Source organism: Ahaetulla prasina, chromosome 1, assembly GCF_028640845.1.
Source record: "Ahaetulla prasina isolate Xishuangbanna chromosome 1, ASM2864084v1, whole genome shotgun sequence".
Classification (NCBI taxonomy): domain Eukaryota; kingdom Metazoa; phylum Chordata; class Lepidosauria; order Squamata; family Colubridae; genus Ahaetulla; species Ahaetulla prasina.
The window spans coordinates 211044543-211070653 of NC_080539.1; the positions used below are offsets into that span (position 1 = coordinate 211044543).

A 26111-nucleotide genomic window follows, 5' to 3' on the forward strand; every position below is an offset into this window, starting at 1 on the left:
AGATGGACGGTAGTAGCAGCAAAGCTGAAGGAAAGTTTGGTTAACACGAGTTTGCCAGTGATGGGCTATCTAGAATGTAAAGTTGGGTATACCACAGGGTACTCGCAAGGCGTGAGAATCTTGGTTTGTTTCGCCTTTCTTTTCTATCTGCAAAGGGTTATTTGTGTGTGTATGGGGGGCTATCCCGCTTTCAAACTGCATTTTTACCTAAAGAACACCTTGCTTCCAATGCAAAGTTTAGAAGAAATACAGGCATCTTTACTGTATGTTATATTGCAACCACTTTTGTTGATTTTCTCATTGCAAAAAGGGGGGGGGACCCATCTCTGAAGATCTATTAAAGTCAGGTGTTCCTTTCCATAGTAAGGCTCGAAAGTGCCGTTTTGCAAGGATCTTGGTTTGGGTTAAATTAGTTTACCCAATGAAGCCTTGCAAGTCTTGTATGACATGCAACTCCCTCTCATGCAGTCTCCCCAGCAAAGGAAAGATTATTTTACTTGTAAAGGCTGACATTTCCCTTTTCTGCTTTCCAATTGGGCTGCTTTTTCTTAATCTTAACCCTGCTTAAACCTTAAAAAGAAAATAGGATGGCTGAAAGAAGAAAACATGGCTCCATTTTTCTGTCGAGGGAATAGGTGTCCCTTGTATTTGCTGTGGTAGGCAAGGTTTATGCAAATCATACTGTTCTTATCTAATGCCAAGGTCTGTATGGTTGGAGCCGATCGTGAAATGCAGTGTTTTTGCCTGGAATAGGAAAACAGTAAATTTTCATCACCACTTGGAGCTTTTGGAAACTTGGAGCTTTTCAATAGGGCATGGTTTGTTTTACCGAAATAGGATATTGCTTACTTATTCTGCAGCATTTCTAAGCCACCCAGTTCCCAATGGCTGTTGGGAGGCAAATAAAACAACTGTACAATACACTAAAATTATAGTGGAAAAAAGAAAACATCATGGCACCCCCAGTTCAGTTTAGAACAGAGTTGTGGCAATCCTCAACCTTGTGTTTCTTAGTAGCTTTGTGAGGGAGGGGGCAGGGTTTGGTAACCTAATTGCCAGAATATGCCTGCATAGAACTGAGATAAGTAATAGAGTGGTCATTATGGAAAACTTCCAACTTACTCTGCAGGACTGATAGGGTACTAGAGAAAAGCCCATGGAGACATGATGCCCTTAGGCTAGCCAGAGTAGGAATTCAGGGAGTTGATGAAATCAAAGCAAACCAGGCTCTTAACTACAAGCTCCACCCCTAACAATGGAGTGACTGTACTATTCAAAATAAATGAATAGGGCTCTGCATGTAAAGAATTAACACATGGAAGTCTGCATACAATCCACAATCTTGTGTTACCAAGATTCTGTTAGAATTCCTGTCATGTGAGCGGACTTTCATTTGCATGATGTAGGCTTTTTTCTCCATTATTGTTGATAAACAATTAACATTACAATATAGAGTAAACTTGTATCTTTAAATTTTAAAAATAGCAGATTCATTTTCATGGAAATAAGGTTCTTCCCATTAAGGATACTTTAGAATATTAAAATATTTAAAATATGCCCCTGATTATCTTGCATTGTGGTTGTTGGGCCATATTTTATACATGTTAATGTCCTATCCAAAATATTGTAATGTAAAAAACCTATATATTAAAATTAAAATAGTAAAATGACAATTATCTTTGTTGACTTGGTAAGCATAGCAATTTATAGGCAAATCAATTTGTTCTATTTTTATTTATATCATAACTTTAATCAGTGTATTATTTACAGAAAACGTGAATCCTGTGAAATACAGCTTACATAATTCAAAATGTGCTGAACTTTTTATGTATTTTTAGCTTTTGCTGAATTAATTCTGGTAGTCTTTTGAGTTATTTTTATGTTCTTATGACAATGTTCTATTGAAACAAATGTGTTACATTACCTGTGTTTTTGATACGTGCATTACCCCCCTACCATAAGGGTCTGCTATTATGCTAGACACCAGCTGATTTTATGATAGTATCAGATTTCTTTCACATATGTTTGTTTTGTCCAGATGAACTCAAAGAACATCTGTTACTTTTGTGGTGGTATCTACTGCTTCCTTTCAGTATTTGACCTTTTGGTTAATTATAGCTAACAATCTGCAAAATGTTTAGTATTTTTCTCCTATGAGTTTCTTTGGAGGGGGGCAGAAATGAATTTAACTAACCTTAAAGTAACATTTGCATATTTAATACTTAATCATTCAGGGTTTTTTAATTGAAAATATCCAAAGTATCAGAAATTAGGATTTTGTACACTTTTGAAAAAATTAGAAGCTTTTCAGACTTACCATGAGCATAGCATGGTAAGTAACCCACAGTTTGAATGGCATTTGCGTAAGCGTAAAATAGATGCAGATGCTTTAAAAAGCTGCCTCATTAAAAGTAAAGAAAACTCTTAAAGCAATATCATTTTTTTCCAAGTTTGCATAGAAATCTGATACTTGGCTACTTTAATGAATAGAGAGAGGTAGCCTGAAATATTTTAAAATAATTTTTGTAATGTATGCAGCTTTAAGGAAAAGAGAATATTATACTTTTAGAATAGAATAGAATAGAATAGAATAGAATAGAATAGAATAGAATTTTTTATTGGCCAAGTGTGACTGGACACACAAGGAATTTGTCTTGGTCCATATGCTCTCAGTGTACATAAAAGAAAAGATACCTTCATTAAGGTACAACACTTACAACACTTAATGATAGTCATAGGGTACAAATTTAACACTTAATGATACAACACTTAATGATAGTCATTGGCTACAAAAAAGCATTCAGGAAACAATATCAATATAAATCGTAAGGATACAAGCAACAAAGTTACAGTCACACAGTCATAAGTGGAAGGAGATGGGTGATGGGAATGATGAGAAGATTACTAGTAGTGTAGATTTAGTAAATAGTTTGACAGTGTTGAGGGAAATATTTGTTTAGCAGAGTGATGGCGTTCAGGGGAAAAAATGTTCTTGTGTCTAGTTGTTCCAGTGTGCAGTGCTCTATAGAGTTGTTTTGCAGGTAGGAGTTGAGACAGTTTATGTCCAGGATGTGAGAGGTCTGTAAATATTTTCACAGCCCTCTTTTTGACTTGTGCAGTATACAGGTCCTCAATGGAAGGCAGGTTGGTAGCATTTGTTTTTTCCGCAGTTCTAATTATCCTCTGAAGTCTGTATCTGTCTTTTTGGGTTGCAGAACCAAACCAGACAGTTATAGAGGTGCAGATGACAGACTCAATAATTCCTCTGTAGAACTGTATCAGCAGCTCCTTGGGCAGTTTGAGCTTTCTGAGTTGGTGCAGAAAGAACATTCTTTGTTGTCCTTTTTTGATGACATTTTTGATGTTAGCTGTCCATTTTAGATCTTACGATACGGTAGAACCTAGAAATTTGAAGGTTTCTACTGTTGATACTGTGTTGCCTAGTATTTTGAGTGGTGGAAGTATGGAAGGTTTCTCCTAAAGTCTACCACCATTTCTACGGTTTTGGGTGTGTTCAGTTCCAGATTGTTCCAGTCGTACCGCGAGGCTAGTCGTTCAACCTCCCGTCTGTTTTTCCATTTTTAAAATAACTGCAAACATTCATAAAATTCCCAGAACTATAATAAAATATTTCAAATATTTTTAAATTATAATTATAAAATTAAAAATTAAAAAAAATCAGAATAGTAATTGGATCAGACTATAATGCTACAATCAGAAAAATTCTGTATTAATGTGATATTTCAGTGCATTCAAATTTATCACTAGCAGGGAGGCCATGATAGTTTTTTTAAACTAGTAATTAACATAATTGTGCAGTATGAAAGCACAATTTCTAGTTGCCTTGAACCATGAGATGGGTGGCATATAAATTTAATAAATAAATGTAATAAATAAAATTATTATTTCTGAGTTCCAATGAGTTTCAAAAATTTAATTCATGCCTTTATTTACTGTTTAATACAGTATTATATGTAAGCTTTCTTATTGGCTATTTTTTTTTAAAAAAAGGGTAAAACTGATTTTAAAAATTACTTGTTTGCTTACCACGTGTGTAATTATACCAACATTTTATTTAAAAAAATAAATAGAAATTGATAATGTGGGGTTTTTTTAATGGTAGCGTTGAAATTAGTTTGCTATATTCACTAAGTGGTGATAGCATCTGTGGTGTAAAAGAAAGTATGCTTAGATTACTTTGCAGACCTTTTAATCTCTGAAACAACAGATGTTAGTCCTATCTAGAGTGTGTATCATGGAAACAGTGATATTTTTTTCAGAGAAATAATTGATGAAGAAATGACATAATTACTGAACCCAAGAATACATATTTGTTATTTATTGACTGATACATTTTGGTTATGATGATATTTTTGGAAAACAATATTATGTAAAATATGAAAAGAAATACTGGAAAAGAAATGATGGGTTATAACAAATGCATTATTTTGTGTTCCCCCCACCCTAGTTTTCTGATATTTCTGTGCTAATGATTATGAACTGGAGCCTAATGTTTATACAGAAATGTTAATAAGATAAAGCTAAATTTTATGGGTAATTTTATTCTTAATGAATCTTTTTGTAATATTGCAAGTATCTTGCAGTGGGACATAATATGAATACTGTAGAGAAAAGAACACAAAATTTAAACTGAAATATTTTTTGTTGTCTGAATAATAGTAGTACACATTTTGTGATATGAGATGTCCAGTACTGTACAGGATATAGTTTTTAAAAATTAAGTTCATAAATTGTGCTTGATCTAAGAAAGGTAAACACCAATTTCTCCTGCATCTTACTTCTAACACAAATGTATCCTTAATTGCATGTGTAATACATACTGCATTATCTAAATGTATGTAAAGCACCTCACATTGTAAGATAAAAATTGTGACTTAGTTTTCTATTACCAATTCTGTTATACAGTTAGGAGATACCAGGTAATGTGCATAATCAATGAATAAGCTTAGTTTACTTTTATATATTTTTTAAAATAGTTTTTATTAAGCTTTTTACTTTTAAAAACAGGAAAAAAAAAGAAAAATGACAAAAACAGTGTAAAAAACATGACAAACATAACAATATATATGCTATTTTTATAGCCTTCTGTACTGACATGCATTTGGCTATTTTTGTTCAGTTCTTCTACTAAATACATACATTTATATTATATTTATTTACACAATACTATAAGGTTAACAATAATTAGTAACATATAGTTCTTTATTTCAGCGATATTAACTTAAATTTCCCAATTCTTATTTAGATTTCTTTTTTCTAACCATTTGTACAATTTGTTCTACACTCTATAATAGTCCGAATCTTCTCTTCTCTTTCCTTAATTTCCATTGTCATTTTATCCATTTCTGTACATTGTAAAATTTTCATAATCAGTAGTTCCTCTGGTAGTATGTTATTTTGTTTCCACCCTTGTGCACTGGTAATCCTTGCTGCCATTAGTATGTGTAGTATTAGATATTGCAAAGATTTTTCTATTTTTGGGTCTATTATTCCTAATAGGAAGAGCTCCAGTCTATCTTTTGTAATGTAATTTCCTCCAACTAGCTCTTATACCCCAAATTTTTTATTTTATTTTATTCCACCACATGTGGTAGTATATTCCTAATTTATGGCCACACCTCCAACATTTGGGTGACAAATTTGAAAATATTTTGGCCAATCTCGCTGGTGCCGAATGCCATCTATAGAACATTTAGTACAAATTTTCTTTATAAGCTACTGCCATTGTAAATTTATAATTTCTTTCCCATAATTTGTCTCACTTTTCTAATTCTATATTATGTCCGAGATTTTTTGCCCAACTAATCATGGTTTCTTTTACTGTTTCTTCTTCCATTCTATATCTTAATAAAAGATTGTAAATTTTTGTAATCATTTTTTTCCGGTCCTAATAATACTTTGTGTATGTCGAATTGTTTCTTATATATGTCATATTGTTCCTGATCTTTTTAAAATCTAGTTCTAATCTGTAAGTAAGGCCACCATTCCAAATTTAATCCTTCCTTTTCCAAGTCTTGAACTGATTCTAATTCTCCTTTTTCATCAAATAGTTCTGCGTATCTCACTATTTTGCTCAAATCTGTGGTATTTGCTTCCATTGTAGATAACCAAATTGGGACTTTTGTATAGTAGTTATTTTTTATTTTTTCCCCAGACTTGTAGGAGAGCATTTCTTAATATGTGTCTTTGAAAATATGTGTGATATTTATTTTTCCCATCCCAGAGGGAGCTATGTCAGCCTATCTGAAGATCATGGCCTCCTATCATTAGTATGCATTTGTTTTGTAACTAGATCCAATCTTGGAACCATGTTAAGGCTGCTGCCTGACAGTAGAGCTCCCAATCTAGATCCATCCCACCACTAAAAGATTCTAACAACAAAGAATGCAATGACGAAATAGTTAAAGCAAACCTCTTCAACATTTTCTTTGGCTCAGTTTTTGTTAACTCCGATAACACATATCCGACTTTCCACAAACGTACCAGCAATGATTATGATGATTTAACTCATATAGATTTCACAGAAGACAACGTTGGAAAAGCTCTTCACAACTTAAAACCATCGCTATCTATTGGACCCGATGGACTGTGCGCATACTTCTTAAAAAAACTTTCCATTAATATAGCAGAACCCCTAAGTATTATCTTTGAAAAAGCTTTCACTACCAGTTCTCTTCCCAAACTTTGGTCACTAGCCACAGTCATCCCTATCTTCAAAAAAGGAGACCCCAGCTTAGTCGAAAACTACAGACCGATCTCCCTTTGCTGTGTCACCTGCAAAGTCATGGAATCTATCATCAACCAATCCATTACCTCATACTTAGAAACAAACAACCTACTCTCCAACAAACAATTTGGTTTCAGAAAAAAATTATCATGTAACTTACAACTTCTGCACTGCAAAAACATATGGACTTCAAATCTTGATCAAGGCAAATCAATAGATGCAATCTACATAGACTTCTGCAAAGCTTTTGACTCAGTAGTACACGATAAACTTCTCCTAAAACTAATATCCTATGGCATCTCAGGACCCCTCCACAAATGGATATCTGCTTTTCTGTCTAACAGACAACAAGTGGTCAAAATTGGCAATGCTCTATCAAATCCTGTTCCTGTCAAGAGTGGCGTTCCTCAAGGCAGCGTTCTTGGACCAACACTCTTTATACTATACATTAATGATCTTTGTGACCATATCTCAAGTAATTGTGTTCTCTTTGCTGATGATGTCAAACTATTTAACATCACAGACAATACTTCTATCATTCAAAACGACCTTGATCATCTAACCGCTTGGTCTAAAAATTGGCAGCTCCAAATTTCAACCAGCAAATGCTCAGTCTTACATATAGGAAAAAAGAACCCAAAAACTAAGTACATACTAGATGGACATTACCTTACAGATGACCCCCATCCCGTTAAAGACCTTGGAGTTTTCATGTCAAATGATCTAAGTGCCAAAGCCCACTGCAATTACATAGCAAAAAAAGCTCTAAGAGTTGTAAACCTAATCTTGCGTAGTTTCTTTTCCAAAAACACCACACTATTAACCAGAGCATATAAAACATTTGCTAGACCAATTCTAGAATACAGCTCGCCTGTTTGGAACCCTCACCACATCTCTGACATCAATACAATTGAACGTGTCCAGAAATATTTTACAAGAAGAGTTCTCCATTCCTCTGAAAACAATAGAATACCCTATCCCACCAGACTTGAAATCCTAGGCTTAGAAAACTTGGAACTCCGTCGCCTTCGACAAGACCTAAGCTTAACTCACAGAATCATCTATTGTAATGTCCTTCCTGTTAAAGACTACTTCAGCTTTAATTGCAATAATACTAGAGCAACTAATAGATTTAAACTTAATGTCAACCGCTTTAATCTAGATTGCAGAAAATATGACTTCTGTAACAGAATCATCAGTGCTTGGAATACTTTACCTGACTCTGTGGTCTCTTCCCATAATCCTAAAAGCTTTATCCAAAAACTTTCTACTATTGACCTCACCCCATTCCTAAGAGGACCATAAGGGGCGTGCATAAGCACACAAACGTGCCTACCGTTCCTGTCCTATTGTTTTTCTTTTCTTCTTTCTATATATATGCTTATACCTCCTTATATTTACCCATATATGTTTATATACTATATAATCTTTTGTATGATTCCTACATATATTGTTGTGACAAAATAAATAAATAAAAATAAATAAATAAATCTGGGAGACCAAAGCTGCCCCTATTTCTACTATCTTGCAATAATTTAAATTTGATGTGTGTTTTTTTCCCTGACCAAATGAATTTCAATGTGATTTTATTTAATTGTTCGGGGAAAAAAATCTCTAATTGGTACAGTTTGAAAAAGATATAATAGTTTGGGTAGTATATTCATTTTTAGAGTTGAGATTCTGCCAATTAATATTTGCAATTTAGACCAGTTTTCCAAATCTTTTTGAATTTGTTTTAAGAGTGTATCATAATTGGTTTTTTTAATCATGGTACACTTTACCGATAGCTATATTCCTAAATATATAATTTTTTAAACTCTCAAAATCCACAGTTTCTCCTCTAGTTCTTCAGTCTGTCTATTCGTTAAATATTTGGTCAACATTTTAGTTTTATCTTTGTTTATTTTGAGCCCCTCCACTTTACCAAATTGGGTTATATCTTGAAATAATAGTTGTCCAGATTCTAAAGGTTCCTCAATAATAAATACCAAATCATCAGCAAATGCCTGGACTTCATATTCCTGTGATTTAATTTTTAATCCCTTTATTTCCAAATTATCTCTAATTTGTGACATTAATATTTCTGTAGAGAGAATGAATAATAGAGGAGATAGTGGGCACCCCAGTCATACTCCTATCTCTATATTAAAACTTTCTGTTTGTTCCCCATTTAAGATTATTTTCGCTTTCTGGGTGGAATAGATTGCTCTAATCATTTCAGTGAAGTTTTTTCCAAAATTCATTACTGTTAATTGATTAATGATAAAGTCCCAATTTAGGTTATAGAAAGCTTTCTGTCCATCCAGAAATATCAAAGCTGCCTGTTTCTCCAGGTGAGCCTCATAATATTCAAGTACATAATGGTTCTTATATTATTTTTTTATATGTTGGTTGGGCAAAAATCTGTTTTGGTCTGAATTAATAATTTTGTTTAATATAATTTTAATTCTTTCTGCTATAAATATATTATAGTCAGCATTAACAGTGAGACTGGTCTATAATTTTGGATCTTCTCTTTTTCAGTATTACTTTTGGAGATGAGTGTTATTAATGCCTCCATCAAGGATTTTGGTATCTTCGCAGTCTCTAATACTTCATTATATGTTTCCAATAGTATATTTTCTAAAGATTCCTGAAATTCCTTGTAGAATTCTGCTGGAATTCCATCCGGGCCTGGAGTTTTGTTATTTTTTTGTTTTTGTATTGCCCTCTTCAGTTCTAACATTGTTATCCTCCCATTTAATACTTCTTTAGTTAGATCTGGTATGATTGGATCAGGGGTGGATTCTACTTACCTTTACTACCGGTTCGCATCATGCCCGCGCGTGTTTTCTTTTCATGGTTTTTTTCTTTCCTGTTTTATAATCTTTCTTTGGATCTGCCACTCCATTAAAATCTCCTAGTATACAAATATTGTCTAGTTCTAATTTTATTAATTGTTTATGCAGTTTACTGTAATACTCTTTCTGGTTTATATTTGGTGCATATATAACCACAATTAATATTCTTTTTTGTTTTATATGAATTTCTATCAATAATGTGCTTCTCTCTTTATCTGCAAATATTTGTTTAGGCTTTATCCACTCCTTTATGTATACTGCAATTTCCCATTTTTTAGATTCGGCTAATGCTGAGAATAGTTTCCCTAATTTTGGGGCTTCCAAAATACAACTTTTTGCCTTTTGTATATGCACCTCTTTCAGGCATATGATATTTAATTTTTGCAATTTGGTGATTGTCTTCTTTTTATAGGTGAATTTAGTCAGTTTATATTAACTGAGATTAAATTCACCTCTTCCTCCATCATATTACTTATTTGTCATTCTTGTTTCTCTTCTTGGTTTTATCTCCCTTTGGTATGTTGTCTTTATTCCTTCTCTTTCTTGGTTTTCTATGTCTGTCGTCTCAGTTCTTGATCCGTTTCATTTTCCTCTGTCTGTTTCTCCTCTTGACTCCTTGATTCTAGCTTCTCTCTACTGTTTGGTTCTTCTCCTAAACACTGCTCGTAAATTTCCTGGGCTTTGTCGACTGTATCCACTCTTACTTTCTTATCCTGCCAGGATATTAACATACCTTCGGGGAATGGGGAAGCTATCATTGGGGTTGTCTTCTTTGCAGTTTTCGTGACTGTGGATGTGCTTGACATTTTTAATTTCTGAAAAAAATATTCCACAGTACCATAGATATCTAATCCTCTGTTTTAGAGAAACTTTCCTTAGTCACTGCCCCATTCTATCTCTCTTATAATTATATATAGTTCTTGAAGAATGTACATTCAGAATTATATTTCTTCCTATCCCCACCACCACATATCTCAAAAAGTGTAGAATACAACCCCCCGCTCCTAATATTTTTCAGAATTCATGTAGTTTTGTTGATTCTTTTGTTGCCTGGCAGAGGTGATACTTGTAAATATTTGCCAACTTGTATAGTCTTTTTGGAACATGGCACAGAGAAGATGTCTCTGTGCCATGTTGGCCGAAGCTAAGCTTCTCCACCCACAGACCCAACATATATTAAACCATGAAGAAAGAAAATTTATCTATCTGTATAAATGGTTCTTGGAGATAATAATTTGTTTCAGAAGATATGTACCTAAAATGATTCTCTTCTGATCAGTTTCCTTCCTTCTGTCCAATAGTTGCATCTTAAATTTAAAAAGCAAAATAATAAGAATAAAAAATACCTCCTTCTCCTTTTATCTCAGAGAGCAAATCTCAGAGAAGTAAAATATGAGTTGTCAAATAAGTTTGGTTAATAAATAAAATTAAAAAATTGAAATGTTTGAGAAGGTTCAGTTACTTATGAATGTGATATGCTTCACTAAAGTGCTTAACACATGCTGATAGAAATTAATATCATAGCCAACCTTATTTTTGTATTGTATTTGAAGAAGTGGACATGTGCAGAAACTGTGAGTACAATTAATGTCAAGCAGATAAATCCACCTCTAATCCTGTTTATGCTCTACATCAGGCAGATGTGCCAAAATTGATGTAGACAAACTCTTGGCTTACAGTAATATTTTAAAGAGCTATGTAGTATTGTTTTTGCTGAGGCTTTTCTTAATGTTAAGTGTGGTTAAAAAGAAAAGAAAACCTAACAAGTGTAACCTACTTTAGGAAGGTCTGTGGCCTGCTCTTATGGTGAAAACAACAATAGCAGGAAAGACTATCTTTGTTCTTGTAATTAAATTGATTTTAAAAATACAGTGGGAAGTGGGCACTGAATCAAGTAAATAGCATGATATCTAATGTGTACTTAAATCCCCTGTAAGAACAGATGGCACCCTGTATCCTTCTAGGTAATATGAGAGGAGAGTTAATGTTTTGAAACAGCTAGCAATAATCGGTATCATACTAATGAATGGACAATTCTTGAATGGAAAAGAAAAGTTTGCAGTATAAATTTATAAGCCAGTTTTAATTAAAAATTTAAAAGTTTTCATTTTTTTAACCGAATGAGAAGTTGATGGTGAAAGTCCATTCTTTCAAGGTGAAGTTAAAATTTTTGTAATTTCCTTCTAATTAAAATTGTTTATAACTGTTTAAAATAACATTGTGCAGCCATTTGAAATTGTGTCTATCACATATTATGTCCTTGTTTACAGAAAAGTTGTAGAACTGCCAATTCCAGGTAATAGTTTCCATAAGACCAATTACATTAGAACTGCAAGAAGTGTTTGTAATACACTAACCATGATCAGCATTTTATTCTTTTTAATGGCTGACAGACAAGATCACTACATTTTTTGGGGATGTGGCAGCAATACAAAACGACACAAGAGACATTCAATATTTCTATGAACTTCATGTAGTAAGGAGATTTTTTTAAAAAAATCTCTTCCTATCATGATTTTGTTGGCTGTAGACTTTGGCTATATCCTTCAACCTGCAGCTAGATGAGTTTTAATGGCTAAAAAGATGTGTGAAAATCAAATTATTTAGGAATGTGTCTCTATACTGTGTTTGTCCGAAAATATGACATGTCCCAAAAATAAGGCCAAGCCTGATTTTTGGGGTGTCCCTAAATATATGCCTTCCCCTGAAAATAAGCCCTAGTGAAGGGGTGGGCATGGCCAGCACAGGAGGCAGCCCTTCTGTTCCCTGGTCACCTCATGGAGGTTCAGCCCCTTAATTGCTGCCCACTGATCAGCTGAGCCAGTGAGGGCTGTGCAACTCGGCCCAGATCTCCAGCTGCCGGCCTCCCCCTCCCTGCCTTTTCCTGCTGATCATTCTTTACTTGGGATCGCAGCACAGACACACATCCCCCAAATGCTCCATCCGAAGCCTTCATCCTTGCAATCCTGGCAGGGGTATCTGTGCTGAGATCTGAAAGAAAGAATGGTGTGCATGTGTGACATAGAAAGAGAGTGAGAGAGAGAGAGAGATCCAATCTAACTTTGCAGAGTTATCCAGGGTTGGTAGCAATGTTCTCCCCGTCCCCCCTCTCTCTTACACACATACATAGGTCCCTCACCCCCAACCCTCCCAAGGCAGCCATATCCCTGTAAACTCCTGCACCCCCTGCCCCTTCTGCCACCTGCGGCACTGACTGTAGACCTTGAGCGCCTGCTCCTGTGCCATGGCGGCCTGCTTGCTCTCGCCCCCGCACCCAGGTGCCGTGTCTGCATAACCTGTGCTACCGAGCGCCCTCCACAGCAGCCCCAATGCCAGCATTGCTGCCCTGAGGCTTCCTTGGTAGGGCAGCCACTGGTGGCAGAGACGCCTCTATGCGCGGTGGGCCTCTATGCATAGTGGGGCAGTCACGGAGGACTACAACGTCAGGCCTGGCACGTCCTACAGCTGAGTGCTGGTATCTTGGTGAGAGGCTCCCTTCCCCAGGAAGATTCTAGCCTGGTTACCATCCAGTCTGGTGACTCCTGAGGCGGAGGGGCTTCCTGGGCTTGCTGATGGGTGCTCCGGTCAACACTCAGGTGGGGGGGGGACACCATGGGGCAATTGGAACAGAGAGGAGCAGGAGGGGAAGGGGATGCCTTTGGCAACCATCACCATAGAACGGGAAGCACACTCCCAGAGTGGCCACTGCCCTGGTTGGGATTTGGAAGCCACAGAGGCAGGGTTTGGGGGAGAGAAAGAAAGACTTCTGTTGCTTCTGCTGCTTCTGCTTTTGGCTGCATGCAAGAAAAGCAGCAGAAGCAGTAGAAGTCTTTCTTTCTCTCCCCCAAACTCTGCCTCTGCAGCTTCCAAATCCCAACCAGGGCAGTGGCCATTCTGGGAGTGTGCTTCCCACTCTATGGTGATGTCTGGAGCTGGAGCTGGACCCTGCAGGGTGCTGGTGGTGGGCACTGGCGGCATTGGCTATGAGCTTCTCAAGGACCTGGTGCTCACTAGCTTCACCCACATCGACATGATGAGGCCTGGGAGGCGCGCGAGTAGGGGTGGACAAGCACTTGCATGGCTTGGCGCCTTTGGGCCGCTCGCATTCTATGCACACACCCCATTAGAGGGGTGGGGCTTGATGGCGGCGTGTGGAGGGAGCCTCTCTCTGTCGGACTTTTAGCTGTGAGTGCGCAGGCTGCCCGTGACCTCCTGCACCCCCAAAATAATAAGACCCCCCAATAATGCTAAGCCCTTATTTCAGGGTTCAAAAGAAAATAAGACCCTGTCTTATTTTTGGAGAAACATGGTAGATACTGTTTATTTAACATTTGTGAGAAACTTGGACATGTGCAAAACTTACTGATTTGGGAACTGAACGTTCAGGAAAATTTTGGAAAATTTTGTTCCTCTTCTGAATGAAGTTGAACCCTCTTTATTAAAAAGTAAATCCTTTGAACTAGGATCAGTTTGTGGTGTCCCAGATGCTTATTCCTGAATTAATGAGGTTTATATTGTTTGCAGTTACTTCTAGTTCTTCATTACCTGGTGGAGATCATTTCACAAGGATTGTCTTGTCAGTACCTGCAAAGATGCTTTTTCCAAAAGGCAACTGGACTTTCTTGATTTTTTTTCCTGAACTGAAATTTCAGAACTGAAGAAGCTTGGATGAGAAACAAAATATTTTCAAAGGAATAAACCAAGAAAGTCCAGCTGCTTTTTGGAAGAAGCACCTTACCTGCATAATTGAGAATTTCCATAGACTGTCAGTAACTACTTATTGTAAACTTATGCTTGTTTCATCATAAGAATAAATAGCCCCCTAATGTTTCTAATGAGCAATCCAATTGTGGGTGTATGTGTAAAAATACATAATACTCTCTCACACTTATATATTAAGAACTATACATGATTAAGCTGTATTTATTATTTTCCTTTTTTGCAGGAGGTTTCAGTATTGGTTTACGGCGTAAGGAAAAATCTGTTGAAATGAAAGATGTATTTTCCATAAAATTGAAACGTCGTCGTTTTGCTGGGCAAGAAAAAGGAGGCATGCTATTAGGAATTACTATTTTTGTGTGTCTAAAAAAAGAAGGCAATAAACTTAAAGATGCCACCATCAATCTAGGTAACATAAGTGAAGACCATTGTTATTTATGGTATAGATCTTTGAAGACCATTTTGACGGGTAAGTAATTTTCATATTTTCAAAAGGTTTTGTGATAAAAGATATAACAGCAGTATTACTGTTTTAATCAAACAATACATTCCACTGTCTATAGAGATTCTCAGTCATCCAGGTCATGGTTGTCCCAAAGATGCTTTTTTCAAGAGGCAACTGGACTTTCTGGTTTTTCTTTGAAGACCTTTCCTTTCCCACCATCCAATCAGAGCTGAAGAAGCTTCTTGGATGAGAAGCGAAATGTCTTCAAAGAAAAACCAGAAATTCCAGTTGTCTTGAAAAAAACACCTTTGGGACAATACATTCTACTGACTTTAGAAGAGTTTATGTCCAGGTAAGGATAATTAAGATTTAAATAATTTTCTTAGCCATACATTATACCCCCTATAACTTATTTAATTCATGTTGATATGGTTATTATGATTTTTATTATTACTGTTATTGTTTCCTTGATATACTTTTCACATGGTGAAATTACATGGATTTTATAGGTAGTACTAAACTCTTAATTTGTGTGCATGAAACTCAGCTCTTTTTTCTGTGTTCAACAGGAGATGAGAAACCTTTCCTTCTGTTTCATTACCTGCAATTACTTGTTATTTCTGAATCCTGTAAAATTATATCATCTTCAGATCATGCATTATATTCCTGGCTTGTTTTCCTAACCCATGGGTGACCAACCTTTTTACTCCATTAAAATTTATTTGCGTTGATTAGTAAAATACTAGTTGTGGCAATCACACCTGATGGGATTTAGATTTTTCTCAAGATTTACTGTGCCTCTACCTGCCTGTCTGTAATTTTGACCTCACAAATACAAATAGATTCTCATTCTCCCCTGAACGTGCAATACAGCTCTACTCTTGCTTAAAATTGATTGGTACTTTGGAGGAGAAGGCATGTGGTTGAATAAATGTGTTCTTATTATACGTCTCCCCTTCTGCCTAGCCAATACATACTACCATCAGTTAGCAGTGCTCTTCCATAATTTTCGTAGCAGTCTGATGGGCAGAAACAATTTGCTTAGGAAACGGACCTGCAAGCTGCATCCAGAATTCATTGTTCTCAGATTAAATAGAATGAACAATTTATAGTGGAAAAACTTCTAGTCTCCTTACAGCCATACTAGTAGGATGAGAGGTGACTTCTTACCACTCTAGTCCCATAGTGTTAAGTTATAGTTTAGCAGTAATGATAAATTGTGGTTTAATGATAATTTACTGTGTTCATATTATCATGCCATATCAAATTAGTCTAATATATGCAAAAATCTTTTGTCCTTGCACACAGTCACTTTATCTCAAACTATTTTGGCCTGCTCAAAAATTGATACTTATGGTTTACCTAATGGATTATCATTTAATGGATGTTCACAAAAAAAGACCTGCCAACCCAGGGGAAAAGATTAGATATAATTCTGTTGTTTTTGATGCTGCTAGGTGGGCTTTTAGTGAATTCTATTTAGGTACTGGGCTTTTGTAGCTTTTAAAATTTATTCCAATTATTTTTACATTTGTTTTATGCTACTGTTTTAGAATTAATCTTTTAAACTGTTTTAAAAATGGTTAAGCTGTTTTGCAAACCCCCTTTCTGTTTTGAAAAATGAATGTCTTATTTATTTTTAAATGATAAAGGAAATTGTATCTGACTTGGGCAACATTTTCTAAACCATGTTTCCCATGGATTAATTGCTACTGTGAAGCCATCCTTATAATAAATAGTTTTCCGTTATAACTGAGTTTGTGCAGTGTTGACTTATTTATTTACTTGTTCATCCATCTGATTTGGATACTGCTTGACCCCAAGTGATTCTACACAGCTCAAAGGAAAAAAAAAACAGCATGACAAAAGCACAATAAATAGGAATAGAAGAAAAATAATTATTCAAAAAGATAACTATAAATACAGATCCAAAAATCCAGACCACACACCAATACATATGCAAAATATTACAATACCTCAAATAAGGAGTTTCCATCTTCTCTATCCCAAAGTTTGGGAGAACAAGATTTTCAGGGTCTTCCAGAACATCATCAAAATTATTTTTGTTTGTTTCAGGGGTCTATTTCTTCATTGACATGACAGTTTCTTTTTTTTTTATTCAAAAAGTTTTACAAAAATTTTTCCCCCCTTTCCCCCAACCCCCATCCCCCCTCCCATCACAAACCCCTCCTCCCCCCTGACTTCCCGGAACAAACACAAGGTATAGTTAAAAATAAAACAAACATATGCTAAAAAAATTCCCAAAACTATTATACCAATTTTCCCTCTCTAACTCTGAATTCCTCCTTACAAAACCAAAATCCTCCAAAAAAATTAAAAAAAATTAACAATTAACAATAATAAAATATATAAATCAGTAGAACAAATTAATCCTAAAGTATTTAAAACCAGCTAATGCGTAAAAGTCCAATCCAATTCAGAGAATATCTCCCTTATAGCTTCTATAAACATATAATTTTCCCCCCAAATCTTTCTTACATAAGATCTTTCAAGAATATTCTATTTGCAATTCAGTAGAACACATTATATAATTTGAATACAAAAAATTACAGTATCTCAACTTTATATTCAAAATCCAGTACAAATCCAAATATTTAGTCTTTTATGATAGATGTGAAACATATAAACAACCCATTTCTTCCAGATCTTTCTCACATAAAGTCTTTCAGGAACGCTAATATTTTTATCTGTTAATATTTCAAAAAAAGATTCTTTCAAGGATAATACTTTTATCTCTTGCCATTTTATTTGATGTCTCTATCTTTCCTTCATTACTCCTTTTAAAAAGTCAATCACAATATTTCCTAATAGTTCCTTATGTCCAACAATCCACAAGTTACTGCCATATATTCCATCAGTCCGGAAAGAAAACTCTTGGAAAGCATTAACCCTGTGAATTTTTCCAATTCGGGAGACAGCCTCTTGTAACACAGATTCAGGCATTTCATCTAAACTTTTTGAAAAGAGCCTTGTTAGATCATCTTGTTTGTTCACGATCATATCTTCATTTTTATCCATTTTTGTTTGTACCTCCATTCCATCCAAGTACTGATTACACTGGTTAATTTCCTCCAAGCTCTCATCCAAAACATCCCCATTTTTTATCAATTCGTATTTTTGAATAATTAAATACATTCTTTCTGTATAATCCTGTATAAAGTCACGAATCCATTCTTCTGAAAGAACCTTCATGGCGAAGTTCTTACGGAGAATCCCCTTATGAAATACTTAAACAAACTAATATAATCCAACAGTCCACAGTCCAACACAATAAAATAAAATCTCCATTCACTTTCACATTCTCAGCAAGTAAACACCTTTTTTCCTTTAAGTATAGGAGAGCTCAATTCGTTACAATCCACAAATAGTGTTTCCCAGCTTCTTAATTATGCAGCTTGCTCTTTTTACTTTACTTTACTTCCCTTAACTTTCACTTCCTCAAACGCCATTTTAAACAGTCAGTTAAAGCAAGGGGGGAAAAAGTTTCTTTTTTTAAAAGGTGGAAGTCAGGAAATCAAAAATACTTGCAATCCAATAATTGTTCACTCGTGCTTCTTCCGTCTGCATATAGGAATCCACAAAAAGAAATCATTTGAGCAGAGGGGGACACCTTCCTCTTTTCCTGCTTTTGCAGGAGCGCACTGAAGACCGGAGATAGCAGGATTTCAATGGGATTCAAACCCTTCGGGACTCTGCATAAGAAAAACAAAGCCCCTAGGGGAATCTACCACTCCCCCCTGCAGCTCTATTCTCTCTCTTTCAACCAGAGAGAGCAATCGAAGCCGGGAACAGCTGTTTTTCGCTGTTTTCACCGGCTTTTACGATATCCAGTGCGGAGTGCCTTAAGTTAGGCACCCAGCGAGAAAGGTGGGGCCAACCGGAAGTCGAATGACAGTTTCTTTATCTCTACATATGAGAAGTAAAGGAATTGGGGATGACTTTGTGGAATGACTGTCTTTCTCAAATGTTTCTCACTACTGCCATAAATCAAGATCTATAATGCCATAAATATTTGGTAATTGTAATTTGGTATCGTAGAAAAAAAAATATGATAAACAATATTTTCGTTATCTTTTGGTCCAAAGGCCAAAAGCAAATTTAGGAATAAAATTAAGATAATATTAACATGAATAAGCAAAGTTTAAAATTATGTTGCAAATTATATACTATTAAAAGTCAGATAGAATTAAAATGTTTTTACCTTCTTTTTTAAGTGATTAGGTTTATAGTCCTAAGGGAAGGAATTGTATGACTGGGAACTGTACCAAAAAGCCTCTTCAGCATCCCTGATCACTCCTGCCATTTCCTGATAGCATTTTGTGATTGTGGTACTTTGGTTGAACCTTATTAATCCTGCTTTAAAACACAGGATTGTGTTCTCATTTATTGAGTTTTTCTTTTATGCTAATTTCTTTTCTTCATTTTTCAGTATTTCAAGTACTAAAATAGAATCATAATATAATATAATGTTCTTATTAAGTCCAAGCCTGTCTAATGGCATTGTAAAAATAGATGTTACTATATCTGCATGTAATCAAATTGTTATAAACGTTGGTTTTATAGTAAAAAACATAAAAATAAAAATGAAAGTTCTGTAATTAAAATTGAATATTAAAGATTCTGATATTAAGGATTCTATTATACCTCACAATCAGTTTCTTAAAAAAAACTATCTAACATATTTATCGTATCTGAAATATTCATCATATTGGTTTTGCACATGTCCCAAAGTTGAAACTATACAGAGACAACAATAATACTTTTGTTCATGAATAAAAATCTACTTTGGTAATATTTCTTTGGTTTGTTTTAAGACAACAGGTTTTAATGTATCAAAGATGATCATGTTGAACTTTATTACGATTTAATGTTCATTGATTATGCTTTGATACTTACTGTAGTGCCCATTGATATGTCCCATTAACAGCAGTTCACTGGGATACAATTCTCAAAATATTATGAAAGATAACGTTGCTTGTTTTATGAAATACTGCTAGAAAACATTAAAAGCAGAATAGGGTAGTTTCAGTGCTTTCATTGTATCTATGATGAGGGTTTCTAAGATGAAACTATATCATTTGTCCTATCTTTCAAAATCCGATTTCTAGAACAAGTTAGCAATATATGAATGAATGAAGGACTAGGGGAGACATGATAGCTGTGTTCCAATATCTTAGGGGCTGCCACAAAGAAGAGGGAGTCAGGCTGTTCACCAAAGCACCTGAGGGTAGAACAAGAAGCAATGGGTGGAAACTGGTCAAAGAAAGAAGCAACTTAGAACTAAGGAGAAATTTCCTGACAGTTAGAACAATTAATAAGTGGAACGACTTGCCTTCAGAAGTTGTGAATGCTCCAACACTGGAAAATTTTAAGAAAATGTTGGATAACCATCTGACTGAGATGGTGTAGGGTTTCCTGCCTGGGCAGGGGGTTGGACTAGAAGGCCTCCAAGGTCCCTTCCAACTCTGATGTTATGTTATGTTATGTTATATATTTATTGGTCTTTTCAGAATAAAAGTAGAATGGTTATTGATATGAGCGAGTGTTATTGAATCTCTTTTACAGGATGCCTCCCATACAAGCTTTAATATGGGTATCTAAAGCTTCACGCATAAAGACTTAATTATCCTATTAATGTTATATATTAACAGTTGTAGCATCAACTATGTTTTACCTCTAGTTAGCATGAAAAATGTTTATTCGTGTCATTATTATTGTTTCTATGTAGCAATTTTCTTATTGCTGGTGGTTTAAAAGATTAATAATATATATGACAGTGACATCATTTCGGGCTCCGAACTTTGGTAAATATAAACCTGCTGCCATAAAACTAAATACTGAAAGCAGCACAGATGTGTGTCTGAGGGTAGCGTCCCTGCTGCCCTAGGAGTCTTTGTTTTCAGAACACCCTGATTAACCCCTGCTTTTCATGGTTCATTGATTCATTCACTGATAGATCAAGTTTAAACTAGCGCATATTAGCACATTTGTTACCAGCAGAGGAACAGTTGGCTATGCTCTACAAAAGCACTACTTCATTTTGGGGAAGAAAGTTACAATAAGCTCTTAAATTAAATGTAGGTTATGATGCTGCCAAAGCTGTACAGTAACCTCTATATGTTTGTAGTGAGAGCTGAAACACTTAACACTTAATATTTAAACATATTAAGTTGTTTATTAAAAGTTGGCTGAATAATCTTATTGGGGAAGAGGAAAATATGTTAGATGATTTTATGAGGTATGCCACCTAGAGCCACTTTTGAGATGGGCAGCTGTAGAAAGCAAATAAATCGGGAAATGCTCAGAGAATTATTGATACTTTGATAAGGGTATTTGCTGATTTAAAGTTCAGTGCTATCAACCTTATCTCTATTATGATTCATCGACTAAAAATAAGCCTTGTCCCTGGCACTCTCTCCCTTGCCCTCCATTTAGGTTATTAAATGCAATGACTGAAGGAACTTACACAAGTAATGAGAAGGACAGCCTCCTCCTTTCCCGTCTCCACACACTGACTATTGTGTTAGGACAGGGGTCCTCAATTTTTTTAAACAGGAGGCCAATTCACGGTCCCTCAGACTATTTGGGGGCCAGACCAGCTGGGTGGGTGTGGCTAGGTGGTCATGTGGGTGTGGCCAATTTAGCAGTCCAAACAATACAGACAAATTAAACTTTAATTTGTATTGCTCCTTGTATTGCTATGAGGAACTTCTGTGTGTGTGTGTGTGTGTGTGTGTGTCCTCCCCTTTCCGCTCTGGAGGCCGGGGAGGCAAAAAATGGGCCCATTTTTGGCCTCCAGAGGCCTCCGCACGCCCCGTTTTTGGCCTCCCCAGCCTCCAAAAGGCGGGTGGGGGCCAGCGGGTAGGTGGGGAGATGTGGACGGGGCAGCCTCTTGATCCTGCGGGGACCTGATTAATGGCTTCAGCAAGCGGTATTTGGCCCTTAGTTTGAGGACCCCTGTGTTAGGACCTTTAGTTCCCAAATCTAGAACTTATTGGAAATAAGTGATCTTTCCTTACTAAGCACAAATTATCCTGAGAGCTATCAGTAAATTGAGAAATACTTTCTGCTTGTCCCATAAATGTATAGGCTTTAAGGCTGTAGGGGCATCTGGATTTTAGGGTAAGAGAAGAAGAAATAACTGACCTAGCTGAATGCTTTTGGGAAGGGGACCAATAAATTAAACAGTGATTTGGACTACTTTATAAAAGAAAATTTAAATAAGCATTCAAGAATAAAATCAATTCACACTTGACAATTATAAATACATGTGGAAGATTGGTAATACAACTTAATGTATGTGAGAAAAGAGGGACAGGATTCTCCTGTAGAATCAATCATTTTCTGTGAAATAAACAGAGAAAATACATTTAACATTAAGGAATTAATTCCTTAATTAAGGAATGAAGAGCACCAGTACTTGTATTCTTGAACCTCATCGTCTACAGTCTTCTCTTTAGAGATTAAAACTTCATGCACCACAAGCTACATCACCCTTAACAAAAATGAGAAGACCAAGTACAATCTGTTACAGTGTATATAATCAAAGACGCTTACAGGTAGTCCTTGACCTACAATCATTCATTTAGTGACTGTTTGAAGTGACAGTGGCACTGAAAATGTGTCTTATGACAGGTTTTCACACTTATGACTGTTGCAGCATCCCCATGGTTATTTGATCCAAATTTGGTTGCTTAGCAACTGGCATGTATTTGTGATAGTTGCAACATCCCGGAGTCATGTAACTACATTTCTAACTTCCCAGCCAGCTTCTGACAAGCAAAATCAATGGGAGAAGCCAGGTTTGTTTAATGACCATATGATTCCCTTTATCAACTGCAGCGATTTGCTTAACAACTGTGGTAAAATGGGGCACAACTCACTTAACAACTGCCTTGCCTAGCAATGGAAATTTTGGGCTTAATTGTGGTTATAATTTGAGGACTACCTGTATTACTCTGATAAGTACTGGTATATTAATGATTGAACTAGAATTTCTTAAATTGTTCAAGTTACAATAGGTTCCCAAATTAGGATCGGTTTTTACCACATCCATCCAAATTGAAGAAGTTTGCAATAATGATACTTTTAAACAAAAATTCAAACAACATATTATTGAATTGGACATGATTGCACACAAAAAAAACACAATATAGAACTCAAGTTAAACAGCAGGGAAAGCATCTAGATATGCAGTATTACTTTCAGTACTGGGTTCAATTTCTTTGTCACATAATGCTAAGGCAACAGTTTCTTATACATCTATAACTTGTCCTGGCAATTAATAAAAGTGAAGGGTGAACTTTGGATCACATAAACAGTAATTGGTATTTATACTGGATAGTTCAGTGCACTTAACATTGTATCTTTTCAGAGAAACGCTTGGAGAAGAACAGGAAGTCAGAACTCATCGACATTTGTTATAGAAGAAGAAACTATGCCAATTGCATACCCTTGTCACAATGTTTTTCAGTCTGGCTACCTTCTAGATATGTATGAACAGTCACTCATAGATGTTCCCAGCTAGCACAGCAGGCAGTGACAATTCTGGGAAAGTCTGTACAACTGGAGGGCACAGTAGCAGGGAAAGATTGCTTTCTCAGAACTTATTGTACATGAATCAACAATTTCAAGATTTTAAAAATGTGAATATGAACATTTCTGTTCTACTCGGGCAACTTTTTTTTTCATGACTCCCAATTTTATTGTAGTTGAATTATAAGAGTATTGTATTATTATAATTATAGTTCAAAAGAGAAGAAATTGAATTGTTTCATTATAGCTTCTATGTTTACTTCTATGTTTAATTCTGTTTTTTTTTTCTGAGTTAGGATGGATAAATTGGAAAGTAAACTTTTATATTGCAGAAGAAATGTCCTTTTGCTTTTGTGAAATCCCACCAGAAATAAATATGAATAGAATTTGTGATGAATTAAATTAGTTTTGAGATAAAGATAATTAATAGTTTATTTTAAAAAATTAAATAGGAAAATAACCTCAAATTTTATTTCAAATGTGAATGAAATTGGTTTGATTTTTGCATATCCTTTCACCCTGTGCCCTTTTTAAAAATCTTTTAATCAAGGGCAGATTTCTTTTGCACCTGCTCCTTCTGTGTGGCATGATACATAATCTGCAAATCCTGAAAATTGTAGTATCGAATCTCTACACCAACTGTGAAGGAGTACTATTATCAAATCCTTGCTGAGAGGCACTTCCTCTTATTCTCCCAGGAGACAATTCTCTTCTCAATTTATCACTCTCCCTCTTTCAGGTTTGAACTGTGACCTAAAATCTTTTTTTATTATAGCTGCTGCATAATGCTCTTGATGGTGACTCACTTAAAGTAGGTATTGTCAGCTACAAACACACAAGTGGGTCAGTGCTCTAGTTGTATCAGGATTATATTGGAGTTGGATATAAGTAATGAGCATGCTAGCTCCCTCCCCTCACCCCCTGCCATGGTTACGAAGAACTCTAAAAGCTGTATGGTTCCAAAAATGCATAAATATCTGCCCATAAATATCTACCTATGAACCATACTTCCTGTTATCAAAGGTGCTGTGACATTTGTTTGTTTTTAGGGTTTTCAAATCGGCCAAAGTCATTAAAAGTATTTATCAATCCAACTAGCCATAAAAAAGAAGCTACTCGGATTTATTATGAGCAAGTTGCTCCCCTCTTCAAACTGGCTGACATCATGACTGACGTTACTGGTAAGATGCTTTAGAGACTTCAGTTTATCCATTAGTACATTGCATGACTCATTAATACTGGATATATTTGTGTTTCAGTGGACGGGCTGTAACGAAGTATGTCCTACTGAATTTTCTAGGGCTTATTTTGGGAAAGGAGATGATAATACCAATAGTAGGAAAGCAGTCTGTCAATCCAGAGGCCTGTTTGCACAAGTTCATCTCCTTATTGGACATCCCTTATCAGAGATGGGACTGGTTTTCTATGAAAGTCCCTTTGCCTATTTTTGTTTTAAATATTTTCATTTTGGAAATATGATGTAGGCTTTCAATATTTATTGAATATTAGACAAGCCATGCTCCTTTGGGTCATCAGAGTAATTTCCCTACCTAAACAGAGAGGCAGAGTGACCACAGTTGGGTAAAAAAGCAGTGGGAGTGGGAAGCAACTTCTGACTTACTGCCAGCTTCCCCATTGAATTACCATGTAGGAAGCTGGCAGAGAGCATTGGAAATCTCCCTCCCTCACTCTGGGGGCAGTTGGGTGGATGGCATACATTGAATAGAATAGAATAGAATTTATTGGCCAAGTGTGATTGGACACACAAGGAATTTGTCTTGGTGCATATGCTCTCAGTGTACATAAAAGAAAAGATACGTTCATCAAGAGAATGGTGTGCAGGGATTTCTTTCTCTCTCTTCCTCCCTCCCTTCCCTTCTCATCAGGAGAGTAAAGTGGCTGTAGTTGGATGGGGAGGAAGTGAGGGATTGTGTGAGGGGCTGGGAAATTGTTGTGGAACGTTGAAAATGATTACATGACTACAGGAGCAGCCCAGCAGCACTGAAGCAGCCACATCTTGCCCAAATTTCATTCCCTTGGGAGTCACGGGTCCTAGGTTTTGGACATATTCTGTAAATTAATTCTCTTTGAGGTACCTTGGTTCAAAAATGGTGTGTTCCATCTTACAGCTGGTTTAATCTATTGTGGTGGTTAACAGTAATTACTAGTTTTAAAGTAGAAGTCAATTAAAATTTTAAAACGGAGAAGTTCACATTAAATATATGCCATATATTAAAATTTGGTGATATGTAATAATAATTCAAAGAATACTGCTGGGTTTATTGGCTAGCACTCCTCCTTCAGGAGAATTCAACAAATTACAAGGACTTCAGGTTTATTAAACTAGTTTTGCAACAGTATAATTTGATTTTCATACATTGACAATCACACAGGAATATATTCTTCCAAAAATAAACGGAATAGTGGACTACTTAAACATAATTTAAAATAATTCTTTTTCACATTTTTGAGTGCATTGTACGATAAAAATAAGTTAACTAGACTACAATTATTATTTTTTGTAGTTTTAGGGTTAACTAGATTATAATGAATGTTTCTGGTTTAGAACTTTGTAAAGCATGCAACCATGGAAATAACTCAATTCTGAAGCTTTGTAGTCCAGGCAGTTTAGCTTTGGCAGACTTGATTACTTTTACTTCCTGGAGCTCCCCCTAGGATGAGTCATAATTAAAATTAACAATATTTCCTGCTTCATATGCAATAACAAAGCAGAGTTAGTTGAAAAAAGAACAAATACTTCATATAATCTTATTGCACTACTAAAATGGACTTTTATTTTAAA

The 26111-nt window shown here is 35.6% G+C and overlaps 1 protein-coding gene across 1 annotated transcript in view; it reads left to right on the plus strand.

Moving 5' to 3' along the window:
- CERKL (ceramide kinase like) overlaps nucleotides 1-26111 on the plus strand; it is a 52781-nt gene that overhangs the window by 872 nt on the left and 25798 nt on the right. The window contains exons 2-3 of the mRNA XM_058187197.1: nucleotides 14534-14776; nucleotides 24358-24489. Coding sequence (XP_058043180.1) covers nucleotides 14534-14776; nucleotides 24358-24489 — 375 coding nt within the window. The remainder of the gene's footprint in view (nucleotides 1-14533; nucleotides 14777-24357; nucleotides 24490-26111) is intronic.